General features: G+C 36.6%; 1 protein-coding gene across 2 annotated transcripts in view; it reads left to right on the top strand.

The window, feature by feature from the left end:
- The window catches only part of gal3st3 (galactose-3-O-sulfotransferase 3), a 43,030-nt gene extending 28,021 nt beyond the window's left edge, over positions 1-15,009 (top strand). For both annotated transcript variants that reach the window (XM_038291340.1, XM_038291341.1), the window contains 2 exons: positions 10,639-10,729; positions 10,933-15,009. In XM_038291340.1, coding sequence (XP_038147268.1) covers positions 10,639-10,729; positions 10,933-12,187 — 1,346 coding nt within the window. In that variant the 3' untranslated portion in view covers positions 12,188-15,009. The remainder of the gene's footprint in view (positions 1-10,638; positions 10,730-10,932) is intronic.
- Positions 15,010-19,697: the final 4,688 nt, after the last annotated feature.

The raw sequence follows: 19,697 nt of genomic DNA, 5'->3' as shown, positions 1-19,697 counted from the left end.
TCATTTATGCGCAAAGAAAATGCATAAAATAAGCAAATATACAACTAAACGATTAATTAATGAGACAATTAATCCATTATTTTACTAATCTTCAGTTAATTTAATAATCGACCCTAACTCTAACTGGATTATAGAGACTGTAAAACATGCCTTTAGCTGACAGATTGTATCAACATAAAAAAAAAAAAACGTAAAAAGTTTGCTTTTAAGATTAAAAAAAATGTTTTTTTCATCTGTCAATATACTGCATCCAGAATTCCTCAAGTGGAAAAGATTTTGTTTCGCCTGGTTTAATTTCCTAAAAAATATTCTTTCAGGAACCTTTGACTGTCTGATTATTCATCAATTAATCGAAATTAATCAATTTGCAAAAATAATTGTTAGTTGCAGCACTAAAATCTACATGCCGTACATTTACCGAACAGACTTTTATTAAATGTATTTTTTATTAGGGTGACAATCGTAGTATTTCCTAACATCTCTCCTGTATTATCAGTAAAGAAGATTGGGTCAGATAGAAGTCATCAGGGACCCTCATATAAAAACTAATTACTGTGTAATAGAATTAAATTTATCAGGCAGAACTATAAAAATGTGGGATGCTGGTAATGTGATTTATTTATTTTTCTAATCCAGAGACTGTTCCTCAGGCCACACACTACACTGTATACAAAATAGAAAGAAAGCATGGCAAGCACTCAGAAAGGTCAGAGCAGTCAATTTTACACCAATTTGTGACTTACAACTAACCTAGTGGGTTAGAGCAGTACGCTTGTACTCTTAGAAGGTTGCAAGTACCTGGTTTGATCCCCAAAGCCTCCACTCTGAGTCTCTGAGAAAGACCCTTAACCCCACACTGCTGCTCTGGTGCCGCACAGTGGCAGCCCAATGGATGGGTTAAATTCAGAGTGAATTTCTCCAGTGTGAAATCAATAAAGTTCATTTTCTATCTTTTCTATAAGTTTTCAATCGATCCTGCTAACAAACTACCAACATTTAATCATCTTTGACTGTGATCTTTAACATGACATGTTTATGATATCCTCTATAGCAGGGGTGTCAAACTGGTTCCAGAAAGGGAGGTGTGGCTGCAGGTTTTCTTTCCAACGAAGCAATAGCACACCAGACTCCAGTCATCTCATCAAGTGAGTCCAATCTGAACATGATGACTTGATTAGATGACTGATGTGCTATTACTTCGTTGGAAAGAAAACCTGCAGCCACACCTCCCTTTCTGGAACCAGTTTGACACCCCTGCTCTATAGTGTGATGAATGCATGTCCTTTATTATCTTCTCCGAAACTGTACTTTATAATTTCAGGTTTTCCACTTCCCAGTGGTTCCACTTTTAGTCTAAATTGTTTAAAAGTACACATACCAGTTTGGTGTTTTGTTTCTGTTCACTTCCCCATTGTTTTACCACATGCCTCAGTCCTCTCAGCACCCTGCGTTTGAAGGAAGAGTCAGGCTTCCTGAAACTTTGTTAAATCTGTCATAGCGCCTTGAAAAAAATTTGGATGGAGACGAGCTTGGTTGTATTTTTCCACTCGTTCACTTCACAGCCGTTTGGGTGTAAGGACTTTGTATTATGAAGATGTACAGAGGCTGGAATTTTTGCCTGTCCTTATTTGCTTGTTGCCGAGTGTCTGTAAATATAAATTCCAATTCTTGCCAATCATATAGATTAAAATGTGAGCTTAAGCCCTTCTAAAACTTAGTTATTTATTCCAGGATAGCCTGTTTTCAGCTCTACCCAAAGCATGCCCACATCATGATGGTGCTGCTGCAGTGTGTTCAGCTTAATAATAAGCGTAAATGTTTTACCAGCTGGCTAAGTGGTTGGTACTTGTTTTTTTTTTTTTTACTGTCTACCTATACAGAAAGAATCTTTTTGTTGAAAGAGTTTAATGTACACTGACCATTGCTATCTGAACATACCGATGAGCCAGGAAATAGTCCTTGTTTCATTGCTGCCTCTGTAATATTTTATTTGGCTTAGGCAAGGATTAATAAAAAAAAAGATGTGCAAACCTGCTGGACCTTTAATACAGTCAGATAAGTCTGATTTCTCGGTTAGTTCAGAAATTAAGCACAGAAAGATAAATAAAGCATGGACTAAAGAAGCAGCTTCGTAGATCTACCCCTATGAGTGTAATTGATGGCTTGTTTGTCTTCCATCTGTTTGAAGATAACAAGCTTTTAATGTGGGTTGCAGTTCACATGTTTTGGGAGGAAAATCAAGCTTTTATGTACAGGGCAAAAACTGTTCTGTAAAACTGATTTTTGAGGGGAAAAAATACAAAGCTTTGATGTGAAAGATCCTGAAAGCTCACATGTCAAGTCAAATGACCAGACTATAGTTACAGCTCACTGTTGGTTGCAAGGACCTTGTTTTCCTCCATACTAGGACGGGCTCAGCTGTCTCCCTCTACTGTAGGTGTGTACACTGTGAAATGTAAATATGCAAGATCCTGTTAGCCGTAGTCAAAGTCCTGCTGTGTTTTTTATATTAAGCCGGTCATCCAGCATGGATGTCGTGTTTGTCATTTCTTTGACTCTCGCTGTGTAGGATTTGGGTCATATCATAACATGACATATTTGAAAAGGTTTTATTTTTATTATAAAGAGAGATGCTGAATTCTCCTACACGCAGCGGCGTAGGAAGCGGGGGGGACGGGGGGGACATGTCCCCCCCAATATAAAAGCTAGGTGGATATGTCCCCCCCAAAAATTGTACCGCAAAATATTAGATTTTGACAATTTTTTAACTATCGTGCTTTTATTTTGAAGGTGCAGCATAGCATTACGTCACTGTACTCCCCCTCCCCTCTGTGAACTGTTGAGTGTTTGAGCACTCAGAGGGAAACAGCGATACAGAAAGTCAGAAACTTGTGAATGAGGTAAAATGGTCTGTCGGGAATGCTGCTATGAATATTGCTTATTTATAACGTCTTGTTGTCAGTTCACTTTCATATATAGAAACTGAATCTTTTTGGTTTAGTCATCTTAGTCTTGTAGGAAGAGGATTAGGGCCACTGAAAAAAGTTAACTGATTTTTAATTTTTTTTAGTTTAACATGGGGGAAAAAGTCAGAATTCTGACTTTTCTCAGAATTCTGACTTTAATCTCAGAATTCTGACTTTTTTCTCAGAAATCTGACAGATGATTAATGTTTCTAATCAATTTACAGTTTTTTTTGGTTGGGGGGGGGGGGGGGGGGGTACTATACAGATATATAAAAACAAGAAGGTCTAACTAAAAAATAACCAGAATATATGTTTAGAGTAAAGATTGACTACTTGTGTTTACACAAGCACACAATTTCAAATCTGCTGAGCTTGCTGTGCAAGAAAATGTAAAATATACGTATAAAGAAATATAACAGGAAGTACTGCTAAAACAAACTAAATGTTAAATAATGTAGATATTGGTTTAAAAAATTCTTCAGATTTGGAAATTTGGAAGGAATACATAATTCTGAAATTAATCAACAAATCTGGTAAAAAAAAAAATAAAATAAATAAAAAATAAAAGTTGCACTTTTTTACTTGAGGAATTTGTTGAATAACTTCATAATTATGAGTTTAACTAGTTGGAGGTAATGCTACACTTCTCTTCTTCCTGTCCTGCTCATAAAAGGTAAACATTATAAACCCACCATTAATTTTCTACACTATTTGGAAAACACAACACAAATGTAATATAACAAAAGTATGTTTAACAACAAACATGTTAGCATCAAGCCATAGCCATGTCTCTTTTAGAGACTAGCTCTCTTGTTTTAATGACCTTCTGCTCCTCCATTAATGAGGGGACCCCTCGGGCACGTAAAAAGTTGCCTAATTCTGTCATTTTCCACCAATGTGTTAGCCTGACGTAGTCCTACTCAATTCTAGTCAGAATATGAGTCTGATACTGCTCCATAGAGCTGTGATTATGGGGCGTGTTTCGAACGAACCAGGGAAAAAATGCCTCTGCACTCAATTGGATAGATCTACAACCAATAAGAGCAACGGAGTGCGTGACGTATGTTAAGCGAGGCATAGTTGTTGTCCACAAAAATCAAAGCGGGCAGTTTCACGCCTAGAATAAGAAGATGAGACTTGATCGCGTTTCTCTGTTCCTCTTTTAAAATTAATTTGCTGTCGATATCTTCTAGAACAGACCTAATAGCAGAATCTACTCACCCAAACTCTCCAGCGGCAGCCATTATTGTTGTCACCCAAGCGCGCTTTGGTCACGTGGTTGATTACATTACTCTTGATCATCTGTCCATCATCGTATAAAGTCCGCCCTGACAATTTGATTGGATCGCCTGACAGTGGGCGATAATACTCGAGCTACTATGGAGCAGAGCCAGACCGAACTTCCCCGAACTCAAACCTTGTGGGCGGGACTAAGTTCTGACTGGCACCCAGGCTACCAATATGTCACTGGTCATCTCAAACAACTCACATCTTTGTCAGTGAAGCTGAGTGCTCCACATCTCTGCCTTCATGGTGCCCATCTACATTAAGATCCAAAATTCTGAGAAAAAAAGTCAGAATTCTGAGAAAAAAAAAGTCTTAATTCTGAAAATAAAAGTCAGAATTCTGACTTTTTTCCCGTATTAAACTGAAATAAAATGTAAAAATCACTTAACTTTTTTTTCTCCAGTGGCCCTAATCCTCTTCCGTAGTCTTGGGCTGATCACTCATCCAATATTTAACTGCTAACTTTCTCTAGACGTTTGCCACGCTAGCCAAAATGTTTTTTTTATATATTTTTTTTAATATCTCATTTCAGTACAATGCCACCACCAACTAAAAGGCTGAAACAGCAGCAGGACTTACTCAGATTTTTTTTAAAGAGAAACGTCAGTGTGAGTAACAGTCACCTAACACAACTTGTGTTGAAATTAGCCCGGTCTGGGCGTGCGTTTTACGAGGATTTTTTATTTTTTGCATGGTTTTGATTCACCGAAATGGACAGATGTTATACCTGCCGCGCTCCTGATCGTTAGTTAACCACAGGGAGAATTAATTATAATTCTTAGCAGCGGCGGCCGCATTGGTCGTGCAGCGGACTGCTGCACAACCACTAAGTAACCAACTAATTAACTTCTGCATCTTTATTTCCTCAAATAAACTGCTCGCTCCTCTTTTTACACTATAAACAGATTAACACAACATTGACAAATCTGTAGTTTTCTCTGTTCTGTACTGCAAATTGGAATTAAAGGCGCCATTTTTACCAAAGGTCTGGACAGACTGGCCACCTGTCTAGGGTGGACCCCGCACCAGCACCTCCCGACCCCACTAAGGGACAGGGTGTACAGAAAATGGAAGGATAGATGGATTTCTACCAAAGGTTCAGAATGCGTTTTTGAACCAGATGCTTCAAAGCGCCCTGTCCATAATTCTTCAACACACTGTCAGCTCCCTCTGTCAGTCAACCTATATAAATTCATTTTTGACCATTATTGCAAGTTTGACAAAATAAAACATATCAAACTTTGCACTTGTGTGGCCTACTGAATTGTTTTGATTTTCTAGTGCGTATGCGGACACTAAATATGCCAAGGGCTGAAGCCCTAGAAAGACATCTCCCTTTGCTTAATAAAAGACTCCAGTCATTTTGTTTGGTGATATGCTCACATCTTATGAACAAATGCATTATGTACATTTTAAATGCATTATTTTTGCAAACACATTTATAAAGGAATAAAGTAAAAGATTAAATAGCCTTTTTTTTAAGTAGCGTACTTAAGATATGTTTCTGTTGAATATTTACGAATCTCAGATTTCCGACATGTGTCCCCCCCAATTGTAAACATATTCCTACGCCCTTGCCTACACGGTTAGTAACTTCCAATGATTACCCTCAAAAGATGTTAAGGTTTGTGATTTAAAGGAGATTGAAGTTTATTTCAGCATGTTACTGTTGTTGGCTTTACTTAAACTGTTGAAAAGGGGCATAAAAACAGCTTTGTAACCCAAAGGAGGGGCAAGCAAGATAAGTTTTCGGAGCCACTACCTTAAGATGTAACGCATTGTTAGTCAGGATTTTAGATCTTCATCTAACCCAATTTCGGAACACTCTCAGGAGACAATGTAGTCTTTTAAATGTTTATTTACACAGAATAGAAGTATTGCCAAGGTAGTGGAAGTTGCATAGGTTCAGGCGAACAGTGGAGAGCGGATGAGGTTCGAACACAGTAAACTGTGGAGAGGAGTCCGTAGCTGCCAGCCAGTAGATGCACCAAGAGATCAGGTGTCCCTGGGGAATTATGGTGTAAGAAGATTGCTCAGGAACAAAATCTAAAGGCTTTAGTTTCCTGAAGGGAGCAAAGGAGAACCAGGTAAGAGCAGAGAAAGCAGGGAAAACAATGCAAGGAGCCAGAATAGAATACCACCTAATGTTAACACCATAGCATTGAAGTAGTCTTGAGCTGATGAGAAACAGGTGCAGGCAATCAGCAGAGCAGCCCCCAGATCACCTCTGGAAGATGGACTGCAAAAAAATAGGACAAGAACCCAAACCCCAACACTGTTTGCCTTCAAAATTGCTAAGCAGTAGTCTCTGACAACTTCTTCATCATAAAGCAAACAAAAGATATCAAATTATCATCCTTGTTTATGGTCAATAAAAAATAGCACATGTGGAGGTGTTTATATTAGACTATGAAGCAGAAGAATCAAGGAAAACAATGAAAAAGGCTAACCGGCAGGTAAAGACACAAACATGCGCTCACCCATTAACTCTAATCCAATATGTCGTATCAACAAGTAGCAACAGAGCTGCTCGAGTGCCAAAAGCAAAGCTTCACATGACGCACATTAGCATATGAGTCCCTGAATGACAACATCCATTTAGACAATTTAGGCTTTGCTTGAATATCAAGGAAACACAGAGGGGAAGCGCTTGTTTTCAGGGGGGCTCTTTAATCTGCAGCTCAGAGGACTTTATTTAAAACGGCTACATTCAGAAGAGCATTAGGCTTTAATTTTTTGTCTGAATTTCAATGACAATACCACTAAAACCTGCATTAATTGCACCCCTAAGCTTTATTTATTTATTACTAAACTCATTAAAAAGCACCAACATACATTATGTTCGTTCACATGATTAAAAAAGCTGGATGTCTCAGACATAATAATGATCATTAGAATAATTAACACACTGAATTAATTCGAATTAATGATTGATAGAACAGATACGACAAAGATAAAAATGTGAATATATCCCCCCTTTATGAGACTTTCTTTTTTGCGCTTTTGGTTTGTTTTAATGTTTTTTTATGGTTTTATTTGTTTTAATAAATTCATTTTATTCTGTTTGTTTTATTGATTTAAAATTCTGTGTGGTTTTTATACAATTTTAACTGTACTTGGTATGTATGGCACTTCTTTTAAAGTGCTTTATAAATAAAGTTGAGTTTCTTGCATTGTGCTTTCTTGATGGCCTCACATGACTACAGATTTGTCCTTTTTTTCCCAAGATGTTTTTATTTGAATTACATCTTACAGTACATATGCCATGTTATTAGAAAAAAAACAATTTCCTATTGAAATTGTTTGATATTAATGTTTTTAGACGTATATTCCATTGCGTTTAGATTATGTTCTAACTCTGCTCAGTTTTATGTATTCATTAAAAGTGAATAAACAACAGGGAGTTCGGCATTCTTTCAGGAATCAGCTCAATCTTTAACTGTGCCAGTTTTAGATACCTCCTTCTTTAATCATCTAATCAATAAGAGAGCAACACAGCGCTATTTGTTGCTCTCCTTTAAACCACTTGCCTACCAATTGAGCGCTCGTTTCTTCTTTTCTTTGCTTTATTGCTGTTTGTTAGTGCAACCTAGTCAGAGCCTTTCTAATTAAAGAGCCTTGAGTTCAAGAGCAGGAGGAAGACAGTGGTGAGGTGAAGGGAGCTCAAGATGGCAGCAAATGAGGTTGATTAAGAGGAGAAGGCTTGTCCGCTGAAAGCCACTTGAATCCCTTTTCTTATTAACTCTGACGGGCAGTCTACCACCATGGAGGCATGTACACACAGAGTTATGAACCAGCTCCTCTGAGGACAGGAAACAGCCTCTGCCTTTCTTTCATGCAGCCTAATTTTGCTGCTGAATGTGAACAGCTGTAGCACAGAGTCATTACCAAGTGTTTTGCAATTCATTTCTGGGCTTTTCGCACTGATAGAGGCTGTTTTTTTTCTACTGAGAAGCTGAGGGACAAAGATAAATAGAAGTGATTCACATCTTTATAGCCATTTAATCCAGTTTAAGAAGTTGGATTACGCTATGAACTGATGTCTAGTTTATCATAGGATTACAAACCATACAAAACATGTATTCATGTTTTAAGAAATTGGCTGGAAACAAGAACACCCATAAAAGTTCCCATACAAACAAAGAGCTTAATCATGTTCAGGCAGCTTTGCTAACTTTATTGTTAAATATCCAATCATTTTGAAATGAATATAGTTATTATTTGAGTTTCTCAATGTATTAGATCAGAAACATAATTACAGTGTCCTGTATTATAGCAAAGGGCTACATCAATGCAATTTTTGTTTGTTTGTTTAAAATCGGTTTTTAAAAGGAACATTTTCATTGGCTTTAATTCTCAATATACACTTTACATCTCTTATTTGCATAATGGATAGAAAACGAATTCTCACAGTCTGATATGAAATCAGATACATTTCCCTTTTTTTTACATATTAGATTCAAAAATTGCATGAAATTCCATAATCAACTTTTAATCTTAACTAAAGTTTTCACTTCTGGTTCTTGGAAAAAGAAGAATTTTCTGTAATCTCATTAAGAAGTTCCATCTGCTCTGAATAGTAAATGTGAGGACAAATGAACACCGAGAACAAGTGACATGTCCTCACTACAAGGACACCTTGCAACAGAAGCTTGCTAACCCCTTCATTTATTTAATAAATGTACCATAGAATTGAATAAAAAAAATAAGATTTCATAACATTTCTTTAAGTATTTGTTGGTATTGATCATAATAGCTGTTAAATATTTATGTAATAAACCTACGTAGATAAAAACAGTACATGATTTCAATTCATAACCTTCACCATTGCACCCTCACAGGGAGATCGCATGCATTTATTAAGAACATTTATTTTTCAGTTGCTGGATCTTGAGGCTTGGCCTTGACTTAATAATAAAATCTTCTACATTCAGAAGTTATTCGGTGACTATGTTGAGAAATCTCCTGTATGCGGTTATTTAGGAATATTTGTGCTACCAGGTTGTTCCACCTCTCTTATCTGTCTTGAGCCTCACCTCTAACCACCATTCAAAGAAGAGTCCTCATACCATATGGTTCTTGCACTGACAGTTATGTCTCAGAGGAGGGTTACAACCCTGATAAGTTATACTGAAAAAACTCCAAAAGTAATAAATAATGCTGAGTTCTTATCAGTTGCAGTAGAAAGCTGGACACAGACAGGAATATTGAAAGATGGGGCGATAACAGCCGATGAAAGGAGACTGGACACGCCTGGATTAAAAAAAAGGGAAACATTTGTCTTTTTACCTCCAAAAAATACATTCAAACAGATTTAAGTGTTACCATTGCAAAGAAAAAAATATGATTTATAAATTAATCAAAAAATACAGAGTCATTTTCATATCAACGGAGGATATTTTCTAATGTTTAGATTAAAATATATATATATTTTTTTTAATCCTTGAGTTATGGCATGCTTCCCTATTGTGATAACATGAGATGCTCAACCCACCACAAGACTCATTAAAAAGTTTTTAAAAATCTGCTTTTTAATGTAGATAGTTTAAAATCCTACTCTTTTCTCTTGATTTACAACCTTCCAGCCACACCATTATGAGATAATTACCTCTACCTTTTAATATTTTGGTAAAATCAGGAACACAGAAAGAAAAATTTGCATTATATCCCTGAATCATGGACAAATATAGAAGCGACACAAATAAAATCCTAAAATAAAAACCAATGAATTGATGTTATTGTTGCGAAAACTATTTCCGATTTGTAATAATTATATTTTAATTAGAGAATGGCAGTAATATATATATTTTGGGTAAAATGTATGTTTCCGATTGGGAAACACAAGGAGTGAGGTAATGTTTTTAGTCTGTTTTTAGCAGCTGATGATGGGGCGGTAGCATGAGTGTAATGAGTGTAATGAGAGACATCGATGATTGTTTTGCATGTAAAGGCTAAAGGTAGCAGGTTGGAGATTTCTCAGATTCCACTGATGTTCTAGGATTGAAGTCGTTTGTAAACTTTCTATGGCCATGCTCTTGATTTTGGGGATTTTGTACCTTATTTATGGAGCTGTCTTTCTATAATTTAACTAAAAAGAGGTCAGATAACATAAATGTGTTGATGAACAGTAAAACTTAGCAACACCCTAGTCAAATCTCATACTTTCCTGATAAATGATATCTGACTCTCCTATGTGGTTTCCCTCTTCCCATTTCCTTTTTCCTGTTTAGTCCTGTTTTTTTCATTTAAAGCCTCACCCTTTTCAGCTCATTCTTAATATGTTTTGCCTCATTATCACCTCTACTTCTCATTTTCACCTCTCTCCTGCACTTGCTTTGTTGTTTCTTGTTATACATGGTCTGATTGTCCCTTTTTTCTTCCACAGTCCAAATGAAGTGGCAGAAGAAGATATTTCTGGTCCTCATTGTCATCTGTACTGTCAGTGTTCTGCTGCACCATGGGGGCCACTTCACCTGGTGAGGATTGAATTAAATCCACAATACATAAAAAAGATGATTTACCCATGCTACCGGTGTAAACACCCTCATTTAAACCATTGTCCCTTTGTCTTTCTTGTTTTCATTGCGTAATATTACCAATGTCATGATTTTATTTTAGGGCAAGTTTTGCAGTTTTGTATCCAGCAAAAAAAAATGTATTGCTTTCTTTTTTTCTTTAGGAACAATGAGGTATTTCACTTTGGCTGCTCCCACCAGGCCCAGGGCGCAAAGCCTAAACACTCAAACATCGTCTTCCTTAAGACACACAAAACAGCCAGCACCACCATGCAGAACATCCTGTTTCGCTTTGCAGAGCGCAACAACTTGACAGTGGCATTGCCAGTACAAGCATGTGGTCATCAGTTCTGCTACCCACGTTCTTTCTCCTCTCACTTCGTCCATCTGCACACGCTGCGACCAAACTTGATTACCAACCACATGCGTTTTAATAAAACAGCATTGCAACGGCTGATGCCGCATGATACAATTTATATTACAATCCTGAGAGAGCCAGCCTCAATGTTTGAGTCCTTATTTACATACTACAGTCGACACTGTATGAGCTTCAAGAGAGTCCCCAATGGTTCTCTGGAAGAGTTCTTGGTGGAACCTTTACGCTACTACAGGCCAGAAGAGATAGACTCCATGTATGCACGTAACACCCTGACCTTTGACTTAGGTGGAGACAAAGATCGCCCAGCAAAAGACATTGCTTATGCACACGAATTTGCTGCGGAAGTTGAAAAAGTGTTCTCCCTAGTAATGATTTCGGAGTACTTTGATGAATCGCTTATCCTTCTCCACCATCTACTTTCATGGGATATGGAGGACATCCTGTATGTCAAGCTAAATATGCGTACAGAAGGTTCCAAGAAAAAGCTGTCACCAGGTCTTCCTGAAAAGATCCAAGCCTGGAATTCCATAGATGCGTACCTTTATGAATACTTTAATGCCTCACTTTGGGTCAAACTATCAGATTTGGGTCTAGACTGTGTTGCGAAGGAGGTGCAACTGCTTCGGCAGGCCCAAGAAAGGCTTATGGGGACTTGTTTTGGTGGGAAAATGCCACTTCCACGCTCAGCTGCAGAGATCAAAAACAAGGATCTTCGTCCCTGGCAGCCCAGTGACAAAGTCGACATTGTCGGCTATGACCTCCCAGTGAATATAAGCCGAGAGGCACAGGATCGTTGCCTCAAATACATCATGCCAGAGATCTCTTACACACGCATACTTCTTCATTCTCAGTCCCTGCGACACCGCCGAGGTTATCTGAAGTCACACGTCCCCCGACAGCACATCGCCACAGCCTTGCCTCTGCATTCTCAGGTCCATCGCAGCCAACCACCTCTTCCGTTTGTTCACAGCCCTGCCTCAGGAACAGAGTCCAAATCTACCCCAAAGCAAAGTGAAGGAACTACAAAGTTAGAACCCTAATCCTCTAACAAAATGGGAATATCTTATTAGTGCCCAGTTGACTGCACATTTCTACTAATCCCACTAAAACAAAAAACAAAACAGCCATGCTTTGTTAATCAAACACTTTGGACTTTGCTTTCCCTAATTTGTATCTGGTAAGGAAAATGTTATCCAATTTCAACCATGTGCCTCTCCTGATTTGGTATGTAGAACCGTTAAAGTGGTAGAAAAACAACAGGGCAAACCTGGAGCTAGAGTCCTGAGACGAATGAAGAGGTAGTGATATCAGCGATGTTGTAAGGCACAGAATGTGCTTTGTGTTGATCACTGGACGGATATCGAATCACTTCCCTTTGTTTTCCCTTTCTTCAGCTCTGGTTTCCTTGCTCTCTAATTAGCATATATGCCACTTAAAGACACACAAAGACATAGTGGATCGGCTGTCAACTGTACAAAGACCCACACTGAGATCTCCTCCCTAACTTTTCTTCTTTTCAAAGTCTAAAACCCAAAGCAGACGAGAGAGAGAAGGACAACGGTGGGTGCAGTTTCATGCTTTATGGAGGGAAAGTCTGGAAACATCTGGATACTAAATTTTGGCCACCTATTACGACCACGGCAGGCAAAGATTGAGCCATATATAGTATAAAAGCTGTATATTCAGCCATGGACCTCTGTGGAATTCATAGCTGATATATCTACAAGCCCCTACAATACGATCCCCCTCTGCCGAGATCTCCCTTTGCCCTGATTGCCACTGGCGGTCTCGTCTTGCACTGTCTTAACATAACCTGTCAAAAACAAAGGTTTTGCAGTGGAGACTTAACATTTAAACATTGCAATAAGATTCATGGAATTTTGATATTAAAGGTCCAGAGTCCATAATCATCGAGGAACTTCTTTGCCCTATCTGATATCTATATGACAATGATGCAAGACAAAGACTTGAAGACTGCGGGTCACAGTGCTTGAATATTTAATCATCTTTTCTCATGGTACCTCCTATGGCAAATGCTCTAAGGTTACATACCTGTATGTTTTCATTTGGGACACATTCCACCAATGAAAAGCTGCTCTTTTTGAACTGAACCTGAAATTAAGGGTGTGTACATTTAGAGAGTGCGACCTGCTGCAGTCACAAACTGTCATCACTTATCCACTTTAACTGTCCTCTACTCTTATTTAAGCTGTAATTTAATTAACACTGTATTAAGGTGAACAAATATGTAACTTTAAAGCTAAGTTATGAGTTTTTTCTTTTTGGATTATGTACTGTAAGAGTTGCAGATGTGAGCTAGTAAAAGACTCTGTGCCCTATGTTGAAAGAGCAGCAACAGCATGGCTGTTATTCTGTGTTATTATGTGGGTGTGGAGGGGTGTGTGTGTGTGTGTTTTTGTCACTATGGCAAACATGATTGTGAAGAATATTACAGTAATGTGTAATACCACAAAACCAGCTTTGAGCCATTTGGATGGTGTTAAATGTGACTATGGATGTTTTCTTTCTGAATACTGTAAGCTTTGAAGTTGCAGAGGGAAACTACAGTTAAGCCTAAAATTATTCAAACTCCTGGAAGATTTTGCCTTCAACGTATTTCCATTAAGTTTCTGAGGAGAAATGAGAATGGGATATATTAGAAGATACTAAAATAATGTTAAAAATATGTTTACCTTGTTAAAAAGGTTAGTTGAAAATAATTGATAGCTTTCTCAATAATAGACATGGAAGCCTTTTTAGCTTTACAATTACCAAAGCCTTCACATCTTCACTGACATTTTATATGTTTCTACTGGTGCTGTGGGGATTTTTTCTTCCGTAAAAGTGTCTGAGGTAGGAAAACCTCTTCGCCATTACCATTATCTTGAGCTATCTTTAAGAATCTCCCTCAGATTTTGATATGGGGGTCTGGCTGATTAGCTCTAAATCGTTTATTTTCTTTCACTAATATAAAAATTGCTGAGGAGAATATTTTTGGGCTTTACTGTAATTTAAGAAAGGTATAGAAAGGGGTCAGAATTTTAGACATGAAGAAATACAGTGCAGCTGCAAAACAAGGAGTTGCCACTCTAAAATACATACTCTATACTATAAGAAACATGGGAAAAAAAAATGTCATAAATCTGCAAACTCTTATTTGTTACGCTTGATTTATTATTACCAGTGCTGTTCTGTATTTTGACCTTTTATTTGCAGGGAAAAAAAGGTTGAATTATGATCTAATTTTCATATGTCTAATAACAAAACTTTCTCGGACAGAGCAGATGGAATAAGACATGGAAACAATATGAAATTATTTCTTTACACATTTGATACAGGAAACAGCGACAAAAATCCCCTCTGAAGCTCGGATGTGCTGCGTTTTTAAGTGTTTTTTTGTTTGTTTATGTCCAGTTTACATACAAACATAAAAGCACACAAATCATGTTACGTGAATATGAATCAAGCATTATGACTTATGTTTTAGAGAGGGTGCGAATATTTAAAGTCTGGTGGAGCTTGAATAGAGAAGGAGAACTTAAGAGTCTCTGAATGCACAGGAAATTGGTGTTTTTGTGTTTGTGTTAAAGATCATTTTCAATTCGAACAGCAATGTTATGTTTTTGGCGGTGTATAACACTCCCCTTCATTTTAACAAATGCATCAAATCTTAAATAAGCTTATTTTTTTAAGCAGCTGAGATTTAATGGTGATTTGCTGCAGCTAAAACATGTTTTGAAAACTGCAACTATCCATCACTGCAAAAATGATCTAGAAACAAGTAAAGGTTTCTTAAATTAAATGTATTTCCCCTTAATTTGATTGGGTAGATAATGTGAGTTGGCAATAAAATTAGAAATTTTATGCTTAAATTAAGATAATTAGATAATATGCACCTGAAATAAGACAATGTAATTGTTGTTTCTTAGTCTCAAATGTAAATTGTCTGGTTCCATTCGCAAAGTGTCTCACTTGCCTACTCAACTCAAGAAAAAGTTCACTTATTTTAAGAAAAAGTTACTTATTAAGATTTCAGTTTTTTGCAGTGTATAGAAGTACAATAAATGACGATTCTGTAAAGCTACACAAATAACACACAATAGATTAGGTGTACTTGTAACATTAAAAAGTCTTATGAAGACGATTCAACACTACATATATAAAAACAATGTATAGTAATACATGTTTATGCTTTAAAGGGCAAATATCCTCATAGAGCCATAAAACAATTAATTGTTCTAAAAAGTTACTAAGATGGAACATGTTTTGTTTTTCTTTTTCTTTCTGGCCATTTTCTATCTTGTTTACCTCCAAACTATTAAGAAGCCTCTATTCTGAGCCAAATGAATGATAGATTGTAAATCAGTACTTTGACACCCTTTGCAACCAACGGTGTGGTTGATGCAAACTCAAAATTTTTAAGGGCCAAACAATAGGCTGTTATGGCTGTTACATGAACAGGTACTGTAGACCCACCGGAGTGTGGCTAATGAGACAGTTGGTGTGCATAGAATTACAAGAATGTCTTCATTGTGATTACTCGATTACTCATGGGAAAAACACACAAACCCATGAATGTAGTTAAGACTTCTGGGTTAATCCATTCAAAAACACTGCAGGGCTCAATAGTGTAAAGTAGACTAATCCAGTCACAGTAAAAAAAAAAAAAAAAAAAAGCAAGAGCTGATACATCACAATAACAATGTTGTTCAGAACTTGAGTAGATATAATGCCCGTTTTGCCAGAATGTCGACAGTTTGAATGCTAGATTTTATCACACAATTTATAGTTATTTGCCATGGTAACAAATTAAGGGTAGATATGCCTCATTAAAAAATGCTTCTAAATCGCCAATTGGGATGCTGGTTAATAAGGTCTCCAATCTACTGACCATCTCTAACAATGAATTTGAGCTAAGAATTACTTTCTTCTTTGGTTTCCCATGCATTATAAATGCTTTCATGTCCCAAAATGTACAGTAATGCAGTTGTCCTGAGCTTGCCTTTTTTCCATATAAAAAAAAAAACATTAATATCTCAGTTTGAGACATTGAAATTAAAATAAACATATACTATAAGCCCGAACAGATTTCAACAAAAAAATAGTGTTAAACCGGTGATACATGCCTTTTAAAGTCAAAAAATTGTGTTTCCATTGCTAATTATGTTTGACTCATCAAAGCTTTTAAGCCTTGTTTAATCCTTTTAGAGTTTTTTTTAAAGCTGGTTATGTAACCTAATATGTCCTGGTTGTGGGAAAATAACATTCTACAAAAAAAAAAAAAAAAAACTTTAGCTTGTAAAAACAATACTGAAGCAGATTTATTTAATTTTTCTCATGGAATATTTCATAATGCATCATAAAGGTAACTGTAAGGTAATGGGTTCTTCAGGTTTTTCTATGAAAAGGTGAAGTTTGAGTACTTTCATTATGAGTATGAAGTGTATACTGCTAATTTTCTACCATCTCTCAAGTGAAGGTTATGGTTATGAAGTTTAATTAACTAAGTCTGTTCAAATAGGATGTCTTGAAGTATTTATTCTCATGTTTTTGTCAAACTGGGATTCTGTTTTCTTTTTTCTTTCCTTTATGAAATATGTCTTCTAGACAGTAATTTGCTGTAAGTGTTTTTTTTTTTTTTTTGTTAAATAAGGCATTTGCTTCCCTGCTTCTTTGTGGGAACATTACAGTAATGGTCTGTCATGTCTTAAGTGCCCCGTTATTTAAAAATGTGAAAGGTACTTTGAAAAATGTTACACACAAACCTCCTGTTCACATCAGCTATTCCATTTCCCATAAAAGTTTTTTTTTTCATGTACCAGAATATTTTTGTGTTCTGGGGAATAAGGAAAGAAAACTGAAGGGAGATGAAAGTTTAGAACTAAAAAGTTTTAGAACGTGTCTTAAATTGCTGACCACCCCCATCTGTTCTTACTTTAATCTGAACACTGTTTTTCACCATTTTCTGTTTTAAGAATTCATGTGTAATTAAGTCATTTATCTGTACTGGGAAGTTTCTGGTCTTTTTTTTTTCTTTGGTTTGGTCCAAAAGTGTGAATAAATGAAGGGTTTTAGAGAAAAAAACAAAACAATAAAAACAGGAGACAATCAGAACATGGGGCCCCAAAGCTTTTGTGTTGTTGGATTGTGAATGTGTTGAATAAAGTTTGAACGATTTCACCTCATTTCTCAGAAAATGTTCTTAACTGATGCAGATTTATTCAGAAACGCTGCGGCTTGAGTCATTCTTCCTATCAAACCTGTGCACACACACGCTTCAACAGCAGCAGTCCATACCACATAATAAGAATTGCTCACTTAACGGCTGGATTCTAAACGCTTTCTTTTTCCCCAAAGCCGCAGTCCAATTTGTCCTCATAATAAGTTTCTTTGAACCAACCTCCATTCTGCATACTTGAATAAAATGCTGGGACAAACTGCCTTTGGCAAAACCCAGCAGTCGGTTTGATATGATAAGCAGCCATGACGCCCTATTGCCATTTAACAGCATGTTGTAGGTCAGCTGTTTCCATGGTGGTGCTTGTTCTTTACAGGTCCTTCATACAATTTTGTTTACTTTTCTCACTCATTTCTGGTAGTATGACATTTTAAGAAAAATTGCTGTGATTTTACCAGTAAAAACATATTAGGTTTTATTTACAAATAATAATTGATATCATGTATTCTTTTCTAAAGAGTATCTTATAGAGTTTTTATAAAATAGAAAAAAATTCAAGTTGCCATTGAAACAAATCCTTTTCAGCACTCATTCAGCATTCAGCACTCATCACTTATGTATTGTAACTTCAAGCAAAATCATGCATCCAGTTCTGCTTAACCATCTGCTCATTTGTAAAGCCAGTCAGATAAGGTGAATAGTAACAATTATGCTTTTTTTTCCGTATATGAACTAATTTAAAGGCATAGTGGAGGATTTTCGCAAATTTTTGAAAAGACTCGCCCTCTCCGCTTAAAAAAAAAAATGCACATGTGCAACCCTGTTCTTGCTCCCGAGAGGGAATGCCTATCAAACGCCTGTTTAAAAGTCACTGTTTGCATACAAGCTTAGTTTCCAAAAGAAGATTTGTGATTTTTCCACTATGTGTAAGTATGTGTACTGTGAAAATGGGGACGAGCACGTAGGACGGAACTTATGTAAAAAATATCACCAGAATGACTGACAATTAGGAACACTACTTATTTTGATAAGCCACCCTGAAAAAGAACACGCTCCACTATACATTTAAGCATTTTTCATCCCTGGATAACAACCACTTCAGTCTTATATAGCCTAGTAATTAAATTATTCTTTCTTCCAACTCATTTTATTTCTCTTGAAGCTGCATATTATTAAGTCCTACGAGGCTGTTGTGAAAACTATGCACAACTGTTAAAAAATAAAAGGAATGCTCCCTATGATATTCTCCTCTAATGGAAATGTACAACAAGTAAACATGCAAGCGGATGCACACCAAGTTCACATTGGGACAAATATTCAACAGTAAAATTAGATGCATATCTTCATACTTCTTCCATGCTCTTGCAATCAAAAACAAGCATTGTTTTGCCCCAAGAGACATTTTGTCTGACACGCTGAGTTGTTACTAAAATCTGATTACAGTCCTAAGGTAACCTGTATAGTTAGATTTTTATCTGTGTGGTATTTTCTAAACCTTTCCTGTGACGCAATCTGCATGTTTCCATCTCACCTCACAGGGAAGTTAAATTAAACCTGTTTACTCACAGCTTAATGTAATTTTCCATAACTTTTTTTTTATTTGCTTCTCTAACAGAGCCACACCTCTCAGAAACGCATTTTGTGAGATGTCAATGAACTCAGGGCTTTCAAGTCAGCCCTTTGAAAATATGTCTAGGGCTGTAAAAGTTATATTTTTAACCACATGATCATATTCATGTGTGGCAAAAATGAAAAAAAGGAAAAGAAAAGAAAACAATGGAAAAATGTTACATTCTTCTCATTCTCATTCTAGGTTTATTTTTTGGGAATATATCCCATGTATTTGGTAAAAAGGATATTACAGTTGAAGTTGTCTCCCCGTTTGAATCTGAGAGTTGTTTAGACTTTCTTTTCTATACTGCTTTTTTTTGTAAGTAACAACTATACAAAACTATACAAATGAACCTGGACCTTTTTCCCCATCAACAAAGTAAGGCTGGAGGAGGAAAGCAAGGAAAAAACAATCTCTTGAACAAAGGCAACACTCGAATGCTGACACTCAAAGGCAAAATGAATATGATTTTGAACAGAGGAGACTGAGACTATATAAAGGACAGCTAGAAAGTGCGGGTAATGAATTGAAGAGTTATAACCATCAACCTGCACAAAATCCCCAATAAGATTAAACTGTAACACTGATATAAGGCTCAGCTAACACTTTGTTTTATATAATACAAAACCATCACAATATGACAAATATTATAACTAATGTAGATTGAATCTCTATAGTGAATCCCCTGACCACTGTATAGCAGATGAAAATATCTGGACTTGACTTCAGGCAAGGCTCTCAGGTGTCTCCGACGGCATCA

The sequence above is a fragment of the Cyprinodon tularosa genome, unplaced genomic scaffold (assembly GCF_016077235.1).
Source record: "Cyprinodon tularosa strain WSP-4 unplaced genomic scaffold, ASM1607723v1 ctg299, whole genome shotgun sequence".
NCBI classification, from domain to species: Eukaryota; Metazoa; Chordata; class Actinopteri; order Cyprinodontiformes; family Cyprinodontidae; genus Cyprinodon; species Cyprinodon tularosa.
This window is presented reverse-complemented; position numbering and strand designations above follow the sequence as displayed.